At 43.2% G+C, this 18,042-nt stretch overlaps 1 protein-coding gene across 1 annotated transcript in view; it reads right to left on the reverse strand.

The window, feature by feature from the left end:
* CILP2 (cartilage intermediate layer protein 2) overlaps positions 1–18,042 on the reverse strand; it is a 37,881-nt gene that overhangs the window by 4,150 nt on the left and 15,689 nt on the right. Inside the window, exons 2-6 of the mRNA XM_075280451.1 lie at positions 12,710–12,979; positions 8,351–8,536; positions 7,851–8,000; positions 5,062–5,334; positions 1,287–1,395 (exon numbers count right to left, since the gene is read on the reverse strand). Coding sequence (XP_075136552.1) covers positions 1,287–1,395; positions 5,062–5,334; positions 7,851–8,000; positions 8,351–8,536; positions 12,710–12,979 — 988 coding nt within the window. The remainder of the gene's footprint in view (positions 1–1,286; positions 1,396–5,061; positions 5,335–7,850; positions 8,001–8,350; positions 8,537–12,709; positions 12,980–18,042) is intronic.

The raw sequence follows: 18,042 nt of genomic DNA on the forward strand, positions 1-18,042 counted from the left end.
AGCTGCGGGGCAGCGAGGAAAGGTGAGTGTGTTTTTTTTTGTGTGTGTGTTAAACATTTAGGTGGAAAATAATGTAGGGGGCCCATGAAACTGGGGGCAGATGAGGGAATGGGGGGGGGAAGAACGGCATGACACCGGGGCAGATGAAGGGGGAGAGAATAGTATGATGCTGGGGCAGATGACCGGAGGGAGAACGGCATGACACTGGGGCAGATGGAGGGGGGGAGAACAGCATGACACTGGGGCAGATGGAGGGGGGAGAACGGCATGACACTGGGGCAGATGGAGGGGGGGAGAACAGCATGACACTGGGGCAGATGAAAGGGGGGGAGAATGGCAAGACACTGGGGCAGATGGAGGGGGGAGAACAGCATGACACTGGGGCAGATGAAGGGGGGAGAACGGCATGACACTGGGACAAATGAAGGGGGAGAGAACGGCATGACACTGGGGCAAATGAAAGGGGGGAGAATGGCATGACACTAGGGCAGATGAAGGGGGGAGAACGGCATGATACTGGGGCAGATGAAGGGGGGGGAGAATGGCATGACACTGGGGCAGACGAAGGGGGGGAATGGCATGACATTGGGGCAGATGAATGGGGGGAACGGCATGACACTGGGGCAGAGACGGGGGGACATGAAACTGTGGGCAGATAAAGGGGGAGAATGGCATGAAACTGGGGACAGAGATAGAGGGGGGGCATGAAACTAGGGGTAGATGAAGGGTGTATATGAAACTGGGGGAGAGATGGAGGGGGGACATATAATTTACAGGTGACTGTAGGAGGATTATACTGTGTGGAATCACATGAAAAATGAATGAGAATGGGCGGAGTCAACATAAAAGTGGGCGGGGCCTAATTTGCGTTGCGCGCGCTGCACATTTTATTCCCTCTTTCTAGTCTTCAAAGTTGGGAGGTACAGGTTAGAAGTGCGAGACCCCCCCGGTAAGTAGGGCCCCGCCAAAATCAATTGCCCAGGGCCCTGCAAACCCTGGATCCGCCACTGGTCAGGTATGTTTAAGTGGTGGTGATGGAATGGGCACCCACTTATAAAACCTTTGCATTGGGCCCACCAATGTGTTAAAATGGCCGTTCTAATGAAAAATATCTCTGTACACATGCAGTCTAAAGTAGCCTGTGGAGCATTGCACAGAGGCTGTTCAGTTCTAGAGTAACTCTGTGTGATAGAAAACAGGTTACAATGCCAGTGTGCATACTATTATTAGGTTAATCTATAGTTATAGTCATTCTAATAAATGTTTTAATTCTCTGCACAACTCACCAGAAATACTTAGAAGGAACTGGATTCCCAGTAGCTTCACAACAGAATGTTGTCTTATGTCCTTCTCTACGAATTTTAGAGTATGGATGTTGTATTATATATGGTTTTTCTAAAAATGTAAAAAAAAATTAAATAAATAATAATACAACCATTAATCCAATTACCTGTAGAAATAAATGTTTTCTTGCAACCAGGTTCTATTTCTATTGTGGAATATATATGACAAATGTGTCGGACCATAGGTGTGGATGCCTACACCACCCACATTCACAGAAAGTGCCAGACAAGTTGCGGGCTTGAGATGCTTGCTTGGTTCAACAAAGGTCCTTGCACCAAGAATGTGCCTAAATATAATCCCTCTATGCTAGTTTTCTTGTGTGGAGGGAATAATGAATTTGCTTCAATGTCTGTGAAGTAGGACATTATATCACGAAAACTGTATTTCTTTAGATCACAATAACAAAAACAGCATGCCTCATTAGAAGCTGAATAAAAAAATGCTTCATTACTAGAGATGAGCGAACACTAAAATGTTCGAGGTTCGAAATTCGATTCGAACAGCCGCTCACTGTTCGAGTGTTCGAATGGGTTTCGAACCCCATTATAGTCTATGGGGAACATAAACTCGTTAAGGGGGAAACCCAAATTCGTGTCTGGAGGGTCACCAAGTCCACTATGACACCCCAGGAAATTATACCAACACCCTGGAATGACACTGGGACAGCAGGGGAAGCATGTCTGGGGGCATAAAAGTCACTTTATTTCATGGAAATCCCTGTCAGTTTGCGATTTTCGCAAGCTAACTTTTCCCCATAGAAATGCATTGGCCAGTGCTGATTGGCCAGAGTACGGAACTCGACCAATCAGCGCTGGCTCTGCTGGAGGAGGCGGAGTCTAAGATAGCTCCACACCAGTCTCCATTCAGGTCCGACCTTAGACTCCGCCTCCTCCGGCAGAGCCAGCGCTGATTGGCCGAAGGCTGGCCAATGCATTCCTATGCGAATGCAGACTTAGCAGTGCTGAGTCAGTTTTGCTCAACTACACATCTGATGCACACTCGGCACTGCAACATCAGATGTAGCAATCTGATGTAGCAGAGCCGAGGGTGCACTAGAACCCCTGTGCAAACTCAGTTCACGCTAATAGAATGCATTGGCCAGCGCTGATTGGCCAATGCATTCTATTAGCCCGATGAAGTAGAGCTGAATGTGTGTGCTAAGCACACACATTCAGCACTGCTTCATCAAGCCAATACAATGCATTAGCCAGTGCTGATTGGCCAGAGTACGGAATTCGGCCAATCAGCGCTGGCCAATGCATTCTATTAGCCCGATGAAGTAGAGCTGAATGTGTGTGCTAAGCACACACATTCAGCACTGCTTCATCAAGCCAATACAATGCATTAGCCAGTGCTGATTGGCCAGAGTACGGAATTCGGCCAATCAGCGCTGGCTCTGCTGGAGGAGGCGGAGTCTAAGGTCGCTCCACACCAGTCTCCATTCAGGTCCGACCTTAGACTCCGCCTCCTCCGGCAGAGCCAGCGCTGATTGGCCGAAGGCTGGCCAATGCATTCCTATGCGAATGCAGACTTAGCAGTGCTGAGTCAGTTTTGCTCAACTACACATCTGATGCACACTCGGCACTGCTACATCAGATGTAGCAATCTGATGTAGCAGAGCCGAGGGTGCACTAGAACCCCTGTGCAAACTCAGTTCACGCTAATAGAATGCATTGGCCAGCGCTGATTGGCCAATGCATTCTATTAGCCCGATGAAGTAGAGCTGAATGTGTGTGCTAAGCACACACATTCAGCACTGCTTCATCAAGCCAATACAATGCATTAGCCAGTGCTGATTGGCCAGAGTACGGAATTCGGCCAATCAGCGCTGGCTCTGCTGGAGGAGGCGGAGTCTAAGGTCGCTCCACACCAGTCTCCATTCAGGTCCGACCTTAGACTCCGCCTCCTCCGGCAGAGCCAGCGCTGATTGGCCGAAGGCTGGCCAATGCATTCCTATGCGAATGCAGACTTAGCAGTGCTGAGTCAGTTTTGCTCAACTACACATCTGATGCACACTCGGCACTGCTACATCAGATGTAGCAATCTGATGTAGCAGAGCCGAGGGTGCACTAGAACCCCTGTGCAAACTCAGTTCACGCTAATAGAATGCATTGGCCAGCGCTGATTGGCCAATGCATTCTATTAGCCCGATGAAGTAGAGCTGAATGTGTGTGCTAAGCACACACATTCAGCACTGCTTCATCAAGCCAATACAATGCATTAGCCAGTGCTGATTGGCCAGAGTACGGAATTCGGCCAATCAGCGCTGGCTCTGCTGGAGGAGGCGGAGTCTAAGGTCGCTCCACACCAGTCTCCATTCAGGTCCGACCTTAGACTCCGCCTCCTCCAGCAGAGCCAGCGCTGATTGGCCGAATTCCGTACTCTGGCCAATCAGCACTGGCTAATGCATTGTATTGGCTTGATGAAGCAGTGCTGAATGTGTGTGCTTAGCACACACATTCAGCTCTACTTCATCGGGCTAATAGAATGCATTGGCCAATCAGCGCTGGCCAATGCATTCTATTAGCGTGAACTGAGTTTGCACAGGGGTTCTAGTGCACCCTCGGCTCTGCTACATCAGATTGCTACATCTGATGTAGCAGTGCCGAGTGTGCATCAGATGTGTAGTTGAGCAAAACTGACTCAGCACTGCTAAGTCTCTGCATTCGCATAGGAATGCATTGGCCAGCCTTCGGCCAATCAGCGCTGGCTCTGCCGGAGGAGGCGGAGTCTAAGGTCGGACCTGAATGGAGACTGGTGTGGAGCGATCTTAGACTCCGCCTCCTCCAGCAGAGCCAGCGCTGATTGGTCGAGTTCCGTACTCTGGCCAATCAGCGCTGGCCAATGCATTCTATTAGCCCGATGAAGTAGAGCTGAATGTGTGTGCTTAGCACACACATTCAGCTCTACTTCATCAGGCTAATAGAATACATTGGCCAATCAGCGCTGGCCAATGCATTCTATTAGCTTGATGAAGCAGAGTGTGCACAAGGGTTCAAGCGCACCCTCGGCTCTGATGTAGCAGAGCTGAGGGTGCACAAGGGTTCAAGTGCACCCTCGGCTCTCCTACATCAGAGCCGAGGGTGCGCTTGAACCCTTGTGCAGCCTCGGCTCTGCTACATCAGAGCCGAGGGTGCGCTTGAACCCTTGTGCACACTCTGCTTCATCAAGCTAATAGAATGCATTGGCCAGCACTGATTGGCCAGAGTACGGAATTCGGCCAATCAGCGCTGGCCAATGCATCCCTATGGGAAAAAGTTTATCTCACAAAAATCACAATTACACACCCGATAGAGCCCCAAAAAGTTATTTTTAATAACATTCCCCCCTAAATAAAGGTTATCCCTAGCTATCCCTGCCTGTACAGCTATCCCTGTCTCATAGTCACAAAGTTCACATTCTCATATGACCCGGATTTGAAATCCACTATTCGTCTAAAATGGAGGTCACCTGATTTCGGCAGCCAATGACTTTTTCCAATTTTTTTCAATGCCCCCAGTGTCGTAGTTCCTGTCCCACCTCCCCTGCGCTGTTATTGGTGCAAAAAAGGCGCCAGGGAAGGTGGGAGGGGAATCGAATTTTGGCGCACTTTACCACGTGGTGTTCGATTCGATTCGAACATGGCGAACACCCTGATATCCGATCGAACATGTGTTCGATAGAACACTGTTCGCTCATCTCTATTCATTACCCATTCATCATTCATATATAACCTACCTAATCTCTTTAAAACAGACTGAAAATAAGAAGTGTTGGACTCGTTCTTCCAGCTTTGTAAAGTTCCAGCAGAGAATCCGTCCATTGTCACTGTGATATTTCTGGACACAACTTTGCAGACACCTTTAAGTCTGAACATTCCTTGCTGATCAGTTGTACCCTGGATCCTTCCATCTATAAAGACAGTGGCATTGCGCTGGACGAATCCATGTGCACTCTGAACTTTCACCACCAAAGTGTGGTTGGCACAAATGCATTCATGGCATGATGATTCTGTGTTGTCAAAAAGAGACACAAAATATCAGCTTACATGTACATATGATTTACATTTTGCAATGTAACAAGTAGTTAAAAGAGTTGAGCCCATTCTTTTTCACCAGTGCTATTCTAGTCAATGTGTCTGGTATTGTAGTTCATTGTTAGATTTTTCGATAGAAATGTAACAGTGATAAAACTGGAATACTGAGTTTAAAGGGGTTGTCCAGGACATAATAAATTGGGATGCTTATGACCTATCCACAGGATAGGCAATCAGTATCAAATCAGTTGGGTCTCACACCCGAACCCCACGCCAACCTGCTGCTTTGATCTCCAAAAGTTGAATCCTATATATGCTCTTCTCCTATTCAAGTCAATGAGAGCAGAGATACAGTTGCCGATGCCAATACTGCAGTGTATAGCTCTCCTTACACTGCATACTGCGATAGGTCATCAGTATCCAACTTTGCTAGGTCTTGGACAAACCCTTTAATCAATCTATTCATTCTTCACCCTAACCCTCACAATGATGTATGGATGTTACCAATAAGATTTCCATATTGTGATCACTAGAATAGTCAATGATTGGTGGTGGTGCTGTAGGAAAGTAAAATAGTCAAGAGGGTGAGATGGAACTGTAGTCAGAAAACAGGCCTAAAGTATATTGTATTGTGATTAGACCCCCTTAGGCTATGTTCACACTACCGTTATCAATGGGGTGACAGCAGCATACAATAACTATAGCAGAGTGTCAGACAAAGACGGAGTCCCCTTCATCTATGTCTGTTTCAATTGACTTTAATGTAAACAACATGACGGACACTGTCTTCTATGTTTCTTTACTTTTCTAAAGGAAGAAAAAGTCCTGCATGCACAACTTTTTCTTTCATCTAAAAAGTAAAAAACATGCTGGAAGGAAACTTCTGTCATGTTTTTTACATTCGGGTGAAGCCAGACGGACACCTGAAGGAGGAGGTCTGCATCTGTCATTTAATGTCTATTGCTCTCATCCTATAATGGACATAGAAATAAAGTAAAAAAAATAGTAAGTTTTAAATCTATTTAAAAAAAAATCTGAAATATAAAATTTCCAATCACCCCTTCCACCCTAGATAATATAAAAATAAACAAATGCCCAAACATATAAAAATATTTATTACGCACCATAGCAGAAAAAACAATCAAAATGGACAAACCACCGTTTTTTTCACTGTCATAAGAAATTAGCCCAAAAGCAAATTGTTTCCCCCATTCTGAAATTATTGCCAGCTTCCTAATACAGTGAAAGAATATTAAAAATTGCCATTATGAAGTACATACAAAAACATGCCTTTATATGGGATTGTGAAAGGAAATAAAAAAGTCATGGCTTATGAAATGTAGAGGACAATACAAAAACACAGTAATGGATTAATTCCAAATATCAATTGTTATTAATATTTCAATGACATTATAGTTATGGAGAATTTATAAATTCTTATAAATATATGTTTTTCAAAAGATAGTACTGTTTTAAATTCTTAACAGAATTGAGGAAATAATTAAATTTATTATAGCTATATTCACCAGAATTTTGTTACATGTTGTGCCAAATCAATACATGGAGGGCGCCTACTTCGACAGTCATGAAAACAATGCTTCGGATGTTTGATGTTCTGATTTTTTTTGCCACAACATATGGGTGCATATACTCTAGCCATGGTATAAGGATGGAATGGGATAAGAGAAGTTCTCAAGGTTGGTATATGTATGTAAGTATATCTTATTAAGAATCATTGTACCTGTACCAGTGATGATACCTTCATGTACAAGTACAGTGTGTATAAATACCTTTATAAGATGCTATGGTAATCTGAACTTTATCCGTACTAAACCATTTCTTTAGCTTCTTAAGTTGATGTTAATATTTTGCACTTCTAGTTTCTTTTAAAATTCTAATGGTCTTGAATGGGCTATAAAATGGGAGATTAGTGTATTATTATTGTAGGTTTTTATTGCAGTTTGTACTGTTGCCTTGCAGGTACTGGAGTCCAAGCGCAACATCTGCAAGGAGTTTGTATGTTCTCTCTGTGTTTGCGTTGGTTTCCTCAGAGTTCTCCGATTTCCTCCCAAATGCCAAAGACATACTGATAGGGATTTTAGATTGTGAGCCCTACAGGGAATAATGACTGACAATGTCTGCAAAGTGTTGCTGAATATGATGACACTACATAAGTAAGCAAAGTAATAAATAATAATTGTTAAAGGGGTTGTTCTGGATATGCAGTTTTGAACAAAGCAGCTGAGGAAAGTGTTAAAAAAGCAAGAAAACCCCATAATCACCTGTCCCAGATGCACCAGTGTCTCCCACCGTGGTGTGGTCCTGCTGCTACCAGGTTGCCGCTGGTCTGGACAGCAGTGGGGGACACTGGAGAACCAGGGACAAGTGAATGTGTTTTGGTTTTTTTACACCTTCTCTGGCCTTCTTCCTCAAACCTGTAAATCTTGGGCAACCCTTTTAAGCTGAGCATATATGTGTATATTTAGTTTACTTGTACATGGGGATGTTCCACACTTGTAAATTTGAAAAGAACGTCCAGGACAAGGCATTGCACTGCCGGGACATATCCGACGCCGGACACTCTTCCCCCCGCCACAGCTTTTTGTACAGGGTGTCCAATTGCTCCAAGAAGACCATTTTCCTGTAAAAGATAAAAAGAAATGTTGATTGTAGGATTTTTTGTACAAATGATCCCACCATTCATTAGCAGCATCACCACCAAGTTTTAACTCACGCATATTTCGAGAATTAGAGTGACACACAATATAACTAGGTGGCCCCAAATAATGGAAGAGTAGGGGGCTGGCATATTATAGATAGCAAGTAAGTTCTATTTAGGCGTTCTCTCATCTGAGACAGCCCCTTTCATGTAACTAGCACCCCTGCAAAGAAGCTCAATTTTTTTTGTCAATGCTCTGTTCTGGCTAATTGGTAGTCAAGGATGGTGTAGATAAAACTGTTCTTTTAACTCCATTCCCTCCTGTGGATTACCTAAAACACACGGCTGGTTGATACAGACTCTTCGTTCAGTGGCTTTCCCTTTACATTTTTCTAGGCTCAGTGACATTACAGGTTGCATATTGATGCAGGTACGTTGTCTGATCTGGATGCCTTTTGCTCCACATTCTGACTGAGAGCAAGTACTCCATGGAGACCAATGTGACCAAAAAAGGGGATCTGCAATAATAAAAAGTTTTTGATTTCAATAAGACTGATTTAATTAAACATGTCTAAATTATAACAGTTTTTTTTTTTTTTTTTTTTTTACCATGGTGAAGATTTAATTGCACTTCATAACGGTAATTATTAATACTTACCTGTCTCCAGCTCCTCCTACTTCTTCTTGCTCCAGGTGCAAATTACATCATAACAGTGCACCAGGAGCAAGAAGGAGCAGGATCAGGGAGCAGACAGGGGAGTAGTGAAATATTACTTCTATAAGGCGTACCAATGAAGGAGCCACTATTTTGTGTGGGGGCAGGGATGGGGGGCCCATTAAAGTGTGTGGGGCATTAGGGGAAAATATTAAAGGGGTTGTCTGGGGTCTATGCTCAGAATAGGCCATAAATACCTGATCGGTAAGGGGGCTAACATACGGCGCTCGGACACTTCTGGGGTTGGTCCTGTACACAATACTGGCATTGAAGCAGAAACTTCAATCCACGGGCACAGACACCGCATCTCAGCACTTATTGAAGGCTGCTATACAGTGGACAGAGCTTTCTGCTTCCAGCCCTGTATTTGGCACAGGACTGGTGCCAGAAGTGGTTCACACAAAGGATGGGGCTGGGTGTCAGCCCCTACCAATTAGGTATTTATGGCCTATCGTGAAGAAAGACCATCAAAAAAAATTAAGCCCGGACAACCACTTTAATATCCCTAATGCACCACACACTTTAATGTCCCCCCATAAGACGTTAGTTTCAATTACATTAAAATTAGGCTGAGACAACTCCTTTAAAGATGTTGTCCATAAATTGGAGTGACCCCAGTAGCAACCAAGGAGGTATAAAATTTAAATAATAATAATAATAATAATAATAATAATAATAACATACTTGCCCGTCCACAGCACTCCGTGGACCCCCACCAGTATTCTGTTCAGTCTTATGGCAATGCCTCATTTTCTAACTTCTGGAAATCCTGTACATCCTGTACCTAATTGGTCTCAGTGGTCACATGAGATGCGGGACTCCCAGGAAGAACGCCCTAGCATGAGACTGAATGGACACTGGTGGAGCAAATACTGCTAAGTATTTTTTTTTCTTTTTTCATTTTACACCTTCTTGTCTGCTCTACTTCCAAGAGAACCTCTTTAGGCTGAGGTCTTATGTTGCGGAAACGCAACTTTTCCCATTATCACACTAACTGTCATCACTTTGTTATAGAGCAGATTATAATGATAAACTTCATACCTTTATTATGTATGTCACTTTTGTAAGTTTGGAGAAAAACAACTTTAAGGTTTTATGCAAATGAGATAGCTGGTGCACCCCCTACCACATGCAGCAAGTGTTGACCCTCTATTATGACAGCACCTGCAACATTCCAGAGTGACATTGCTTGTATGTCTTGTGTTTTGTGTCTTGTTACTTTATGATGTGTATATTATTTTGTTTCGTATGTATTTGCAGTTTCCCTAGTGTGTTTTCCCTTGGTTTCACCCTTCTGCTGGTCACCACTTCATCTTCTTAAGGCTTTGTTCAATCCTGGCCAATCACAGGCCATTTGATGGGGTTTTGGAAACTCAAATTCCTGCAGGACTGTTAGAATCTGGTTAGTGTGCACTGCGTACTGTCACTGTTACAATTGAACTCCACCATGTTCTAGTCAACCCCTGAGCGAGAAGATCTGCCCAATTCTACAAAGTGACAGCCCTGAGACAGGGAAGATCAGTCGTCTTCTGTACAGTGTGCCAGGAGAAGAAAAGAAGTCCTTTCTTCCAGGAACTATTATTCCAGGACCCACCTAATAAGGTATCTGGGCCCAGATCGACTTCCTTACTGCCAGCCTCCGGAACCATCTACTGGCTGAGGCTAGGCTTGCTGCTGATTAGTTGGAATAGAGTACAAGGCACTTATATATCATTTTGGTCTAAGCATCCCTCATCCCAAAGTCTGTGTAAACCCAACAGTTGGGAGACTACTACCCCCATCCGGAAGCTGCACCTCTACCCAGTTATACAGTTTGCTACAGTACAGTTACTTTGTTTCCACTACACTACTGCCTACTGAGTCGTTCCTGCATTCACCATCAGGGCCCTTCTGAACATTATCAAATGGCTCAGAGTAAGGGTGCTTTCACATCACGTTATGTAGGTCCGCCTGACTGACACGTTTGATAGCTGTTTACCTTATAAAAACGTGTCAGTCAGCGGACCCATTGCCTCCAATAAGAAATAAATCAATCCGTTGTGGCCTCTTCATTCCCCTCTCCATTATTTCAAACGGACAGAAAAACGTGTACTACTACGCTTTTCTATCCTTTAAACACAACAGATCCGTGACAGTTCAGTTTCCATTCCCTTTAGTTCCCTATGTAAGCGGATGCCAGCGATGTGCAGCTGCTTACTACAGTTCGTTACAGCTTCTCACTCCATCCACTGAAGAGGGTGCCTTCCCTCATTACCATAACCCCGCCCCTTATCTGCAGGCTGAAACCTCAGGGACTGGGGGAAGAAGAAGCCAGAGCTCAGCCTAAGGTAAACCCAATCACCTCCTTCCTTCCCTGACAGGAGTGACAGTGTAATTGTCTGCAGTATCATCTCCATGCTATCTTCACTCTACACGTGATGTGAAAGCACCCTAACACAGGGCAATCTGTCTTTGTGACACATTGCCCTGTCAGTTCCCCTAATAATTGAATCCCCCACTACCAGCACCTGTCTAGCCTTCTCTGCACTCCTATCCCCCTTCTTACTGCAGCAGACATTCCCCTGGCTGTCAGAGTAAGTGTCTTGCTGCAGCAGTGTTAACCCTGTACTAACATCCCCCTCATCTGCCAATTTAGCAAACTAGTTGGGGTGTACCAGTTCAGGACTAACCTCCCTGGCACTCTTCCCTCTACACCGCTGCTGTCTATCACCCAGCTAGCTGCCTTATGTTCCTGCACCTCCATGCTACCATCCCCCTCTGTAATTACCCCAGTGAATGTCTGTTCTGTGAGCAACAAACTCCTTTGCAAGTTATCAATGGATTTCAGCTCATTTAGATCCATGATCTGAGCTACCAAATGAGCAGCTACTCAAACAAAGACTATAAGATCTACACTGGACCACATCTTACCTAATGGGGATTAGCAAAACAAAAATGCAAGTAAAATTAGCACAATTCAAATAAAAAGTGAATAGGCTCAAATGTTTTTTTTTTCTTTTCTAAAGTCCCTGAATCTAAAGTCACTTAACCTTTAATTAGACTTAAACCAAAATCACATTTAAAATGCAAACACACAAACTTGCTTTATAATTTAGCTTTTAAAAGTTTTCTCAGATGCACAGAAAGCTGCACCTGATTCCTCTGGTTGCGAAGCGACAATGAACCTCTCAACCCTAGCGGGTCCCCAGTGGCTGCTGCATCTCTAGTGTCGCCAACTCCTACTACAGCTGTAACGTGTGTCATGCCACTTACTATGCCATACTACTTGGGTGCGCATTGGCTACTTCACCATAATGGGGAAGTGCACACCCTATGGGACTTTAAAGACAAAATGCAGGCCATGTTCAAGCTGTATCTCTTCTCCAAAGAGCAAAATGTGGAGGTTTTAATAGGCCAGATAGAGGGACATCAAGTTCTGGCCTCCTTCACTTAAACTGATTGAGGATCAGGTGACCCAGCAACTCTGTGTCATCTTTGAAGTTAAAATTTCATCTGAACTGAGAATGTGATACTATGGCAGGAGAGAACAGCCTGGTGAAACCCTCAGAAACTTTGCAAAACTTTTTTGCATTCTAAGCAGTGAGGACCCCAATACCACTTTGAGAGAGGAGATTATAGAAGGTGCTGAGACTGAAGCCTTAAAGAGACAACTATGGATACTTTCTGCCCAACTGGGTTCTGAAGAGACCCCAGAGTATAATAAAACTTCACTGCTGGTTCCATCCGAATAAGTTCTTTGGGCCAAACTGTCTGAACCCAACACAAATCTTCAGAAGCTCACCCATTTCCATGTACAGTAGGTGGCAGTAATCAATAATATGCTACAGATATGCCATCACAAATTCTGGTAAGAAAACTGATTTATTATATTCCTTCAATCCTAATCCTCATCAGTAATATAAGCCCCATGTTTGTCATATGAGAACAATGCTGCCAGTTGAAACCCGAGCCTTGGTTCTAATTTTATCTTACTTACCAAGTGGACATTGAAACCTTACATGGTAATTGGAACAGTTTTGCCCTCTCTGCTGCTCCTTGTTAATGCACCAGAATCCCTTTTCTGGGTTAGAATGTACAACCTCCTTTGTGTCCTTTGGTGTGGCCCATTCTGTGGTTCTGGCTTCAAGAGCAATCGGTCTAAGGCATAAACGCTGAGGATAATAAAAGTGAATGGCTTCTACTGTTTCATAATCTCCATCACCTTCTGGATGGTCTATATTAAACCAAGATGTCCACTCTGTAGCACCTGGTAAAATAAGATATAAACATTGTAGGAATTTCTTTATAAATCAAACTAAAGCAATACTCAAGTCTGTATATAAAATTGCACATACAAAAAGTTTTAGGCTAAGGCCCCGCATTGGAGAAAAGCTGCTATTTTGTGCCAAAGTCAGGGGTGGATTTAGGAAAAGATAGAAATATAAGTACTTCCTTTATATTTCTCATTCCAGTTAAAACCACTCTTGGCTTTAACACAAAAAAACAGCAAAATCTACTACAAGAAAAGCAGTTTTTCCACAATGTGGGTCCATAGCCTTAAAGGGGTTTTCCAGGCTTTATTAATTGATAACCTATGCTTAGGACCAGTGTAGCAAACTGTTTGGGAGCATTTGTAAGGGGCTTATGGAATAACTGTGTCATTTGTCTGATCTTCTGCTGCCATCTACTGCTGAAAGACTAAATTGCAGGGCAAATCTATTCACAAAAGAACCCCCCCTACAGCTCAGAGAAAGATGGTATGTTCCAGAGAGGAAAAGCGTGTGCATACAGGAAGCTGCAGGCAGAAGGGGGACACATGTCCTGCTAAGAGGACCTGCTGCAGGCTGCTTTGCCCATTAAGGACTTTCCTTTGCTGAACAAGGACCCTGAGAGACTTCACTATTCCTGCCTTGTGTCAGCTTGTAAACAGAGGTATGTTGGAGTGTGAGTAGAGTGAGGGGCCATACAGCTCGGTCAAGCATTAAAGCAGCTTTGTGTGCTGGAAGACAAAGCAGGCCCTGCCTGGAAGATAAAGCAGGCCCCTGCCTGGAAGATAAAGCAGGCCCCTGCCTGGAAGATTAATAAGGTGCACCTTGTTACTGACTTACTTTAAGAGAGGCCTCTCCTAGCCAATGCATGCAGGTTCTAACTAAAGACACTAGAGGGGTAACTACCACAATCTGTTGTGTGCACTGTCATATTGAAGTTATATGTTTTGCTTAGCTACTGTATACTTATTTCTTACCTTCTCTCCCGTTCCCATTCCCTTCCCCTCCTTTCTTTATTAAACTGTTATATATTGTTATTCCATGGCTCTGTGCAGTTACTGCGTATATCATCACCTGCTCCCCATTACACATTCACACGGCGTAACGTCCCGCGAGATTTGGCACGTGTACGCCGCATGACCCTTTGCGTGCTGTACACGCTCCCATTCATTTCAATGGGAGCGGGGAGCGTATGCGCCGCGCTAGTTTGCGGCCGTGAATAAATGCACGGCCGCAAACTAGCGCGGCGCATACGCTCCCCGCTCCCATTGAAATGAATGGGAGCGTGTACGGCACGCAAAGGGTCACGCGGCGTACACGTGCCAAATCTCGCGGGACGTTACACCGTGTGAATGCTCCCTTAGAGGTACATTCCTGGATCCCAAGGATATGTCATCGATTGTTTAGCCTAGAAGGCTCCTTGAAAGAACAGGGATCTATCAAAGTCTCATCTTCACAACACAGGAAGTACATCCTGGCATAAACAAAGGAGTTTTTTGATAACATCAGAAGATTTAAATCACAGTATAATTGGCCCCAACAAAAGCAAAAATAAAATCTAACTTTTAATAATTAGTAGTTGTAAAAAATAGGTGTCCTATAAAATAAAGAATAGAAGAAGAGAAAGAATCGGCGTGTGTTCTTGATAGAGAACATTATATGTCTAACTTATGGTTATATTGTTATTGAACCTGTGATGTCCAATTATAGAGTTGCCCGTAAACCAATACAGGTGCACCTGTGATTATCTCAGCTATTGACGTGGAGTACTATCACCAATATCTAATCACTCACTTGGTATATCAGTAACCACAACCAGAATGCATATATGTGCAGCGTTCCCTGCACAATAATGGAGGTACAACTGGAACTACCGCAGCTGTTGGTATGGAGTACTATTACCAATAACTAATCACTCAACACATTTCTTTCCATGGTTTTTGGGGGTCATCAGGAGTGCATGAGTTAATACACAAATAGGGAGTGATATCAGCAACAATTTGCAGTCAAAACTGTATTTACTGGAGCCCTGATGGTGGGCTCTGGTATTTGTAATAGTCGACACTGAGACTGGAGGAGCATGGACTTATATATTCTAATATAATCCAACTGATGAGTAATAAATATAGGTATGGGACACAGTCTTCAAGTGTCATAGCTCATACTGAAATGGTACACAGTATAAATGCAATCACAATGGCTCTATAAATGATGAACGGAAACACCAGGGTATATACTATAGATGACTCCAGAATAAATACAAAATATGACAGTGCATAATACTACATATATAGCTAATACCGCATAGCCCTGAATAACACTATATGTATAGAACAAGGGCACAAAGGCTTATCCTGTGGATAACTCCAGAATGTATGCAGTATATAGTATGTAGCAGGCCATACTGCTATAAATATAGTTACAACTAAATTGTACATAATGGCCCTAAATTAAAAAGCCAACCCAACCAAATTAATCACAGTTCCCCAAATAACAGTGGTCTGTAATCCAGTCAATAAAATAATGGCCTCTCCTCAAGAAGTGTACAATCAATCCTATGCAAAGGAGATGTATCATGATCAGAAAACACCATGTAATAAAGAATGGAGGTTAGCTCAGAGAATGAATGGTGTGAACGAGATCGGGTCATTGAGGCCCTTTGGTTTAAGTGAATCAATCTGCAAAATCCATTGGGAGTCTTTTTGACACAATCCCAATTGCCACACCCTGAGGGACTTCCAAATATGTTCAATACCCTGGAAGTAAATGGATGAGGGATCCCTTCTGTCATGTTCCCACACATGAGTCGTCATAGGACTTTATTATCCACGTGTAACGTATTCTATGTGGTCTAAGATCCACCTCCATAATTGTCTTTTGGTTTTACTTATATTAGTGGGCAAAGACAGGAGACCATATAGACAATTCCCTCAGCCTCAGTCCGGCAATGAATTAATTCACAGAAAAAATGCCTGGCATCCATTGATGCTGAGATCATCTCCTTTCAGAAGAAGAGTTAATGCTCATTATAATGAAAAAGGTTATAAACTATCTCTATAGAATTTGGATTCCACCAATCCACAGACAGACCGATAGTGTAGAAATTTAAGATCCTTATTACCCTCCTGAAGAATGACTGATCAACAAAGACCACACCAAGAGCAAGCATATAATTGTTAGTGGAGTCACAAAAGAAACCCAAAGTACCGTATCATCTAAGCAACTAAAGGCTTTTCTCACATTACTTAATGTTCATAAATCCACCATCAGGAGACACTGAACGACAATGGTGTCCATGACCGGATTGCAAGGAGAAAATCGCTACTCTACAAAAAGAACGTTGTTGTTTATCAGCTGTTTGCTAAAGCTTACTTGGACAAACCAGAAGGCTAGTGGAACAATGTTTTATAGGTAAAACTGCATATCACCATAAAATTATAAGATGGTATAAAATTATATCATCTATGAAACACAGTGGTGATAGTATGGCGGTTGGTATAAACTTGGTTTTCTGCATCTGGGCCAAGACTGCTTACCATTATAGATGGAAAAATGAATTCTGAATTATACCAGTAAATTCAAAAGGAACATTTCAGCTGCATGAATTTGAAGCAGTGCTGTTAGTGCTGTTTCTGAAATTCAGCTTCAAAAACAGCTCCAAAATCTGCCTCCCATGACTAGTAAAACAGTTTAGCTGCGCTGAGCCTAACTAACCAACCTCCCTTACCTTATTCTTGTACCCCAATAAATACGCAAACACCAGGCTGGAAGTAAAAGGGCACAACAGCATTTTATTAAAGATTACAATCCGTTAAATAACCACATAACCATCAATATTCCATAAATAACACTGAAATAACATTTAAATAGCATTAACATAACATTTACATAACATTTCAATATTATGCAAAATACCCAACTATATTAACCCAATCATCATGGACCAGTATCTACCTGAATACCTGTACCCATCTATAAAACCAGCTCCACCTAGAAGGAGGGGTCCCTAAAAGCACCAATCCCAGACCTCCGAATCTTACCCCCAGCCGTCATCCAACTGGCCCATCGGAGCTCATCGGAGGCTATTTCCATTCTGGGTACTCTGAACGGAGAAACCTATACAAACCATTCTGGTTCCCCAACCAGCATCTGCCTAGTCATGCACTCATTTTCCATTAAAGCCTCCATTAAAGACACCTCCTTACTACGCTGCCGTGACAAAAATAAATATTAAGTAAAGGGAGAGCAGGTGGGACAACTTTCCTGTTTCACTCCTTTCTGGTTATGATCCCCGTTCCACTCCACCCCACACTTTTATAAACTATAAACACTCCACATCCACTGTTCCTTTGCTGAACTTGTAAACTCCACATAACCTGTCTAGCTCCTGTCATGAGCCCTCTCCACTACACCTTTGGGTCTGCTCCGTGGGGCTTTCTTTAAAAATCTACCTGAAGTACAAGCAGGATGCTTCCTTTTTTCTGCTAGCTGGAAAAAATCAGCTACCAGAAAATGTATACTTTGTTCTTTGATTGAAATGAACAGGAGGCAGGTTTCAGGTGGAATTTGGAGCCAATTTTGAGGTAGAATATGCTCCAATTTTCTCTGTATGAACATACTCTAACAATTTTTGCAGTAGTTCATTCTGGCAGGGAACATGGAGAATTAACTAGTGAGTACTAAAGTTACAAAGGAATCTCGGCATTAGGTAGGTGACTGGTGTTACTCTCAGTCAGACTGAAAATAAGCTACTGAAGTGACTTAATTGTGATCAGGAGTAACCCAATCACATTGAAGTGTTAGTTGGGGGGGGGGGGGGGAGCAGGAGCTGGCTATTCATAAGAATTGCTGGGCAGCTCCTGACATGCATATAAACATGGACCACTTACCAATTCAAATGAATAGCTGGCAGCAAGATAACATTAACAAAATACAATTTTATTTTTTTTTGTGAATAAGGGGTTCTTCAACTGTTTTTCAAAGATGCCCTTTTTCTGTAAATAACGTGTATGTATGTATGTGTGTGTGTTTGTGGTCCTATGGGTTCAGTGGCTGCTGCTTG

The sequence above is a fragment of the Leptodactylus fuscus genome, chromosome 1 (assembly GCF_031893055.1).
Source record: "Leptodactylus fuscus isolate aLepFus1 chromosome 1, aLepFus1.hap2, whole genome shotgun sequence".
In the NCBI taxonomy this organism is placed as follows: Eukaryota; Metazoa; Chordata; class Amphibia; order Anura; family Leptodactylidae; genus Leptodactylus; species Leptodactylus fuscus.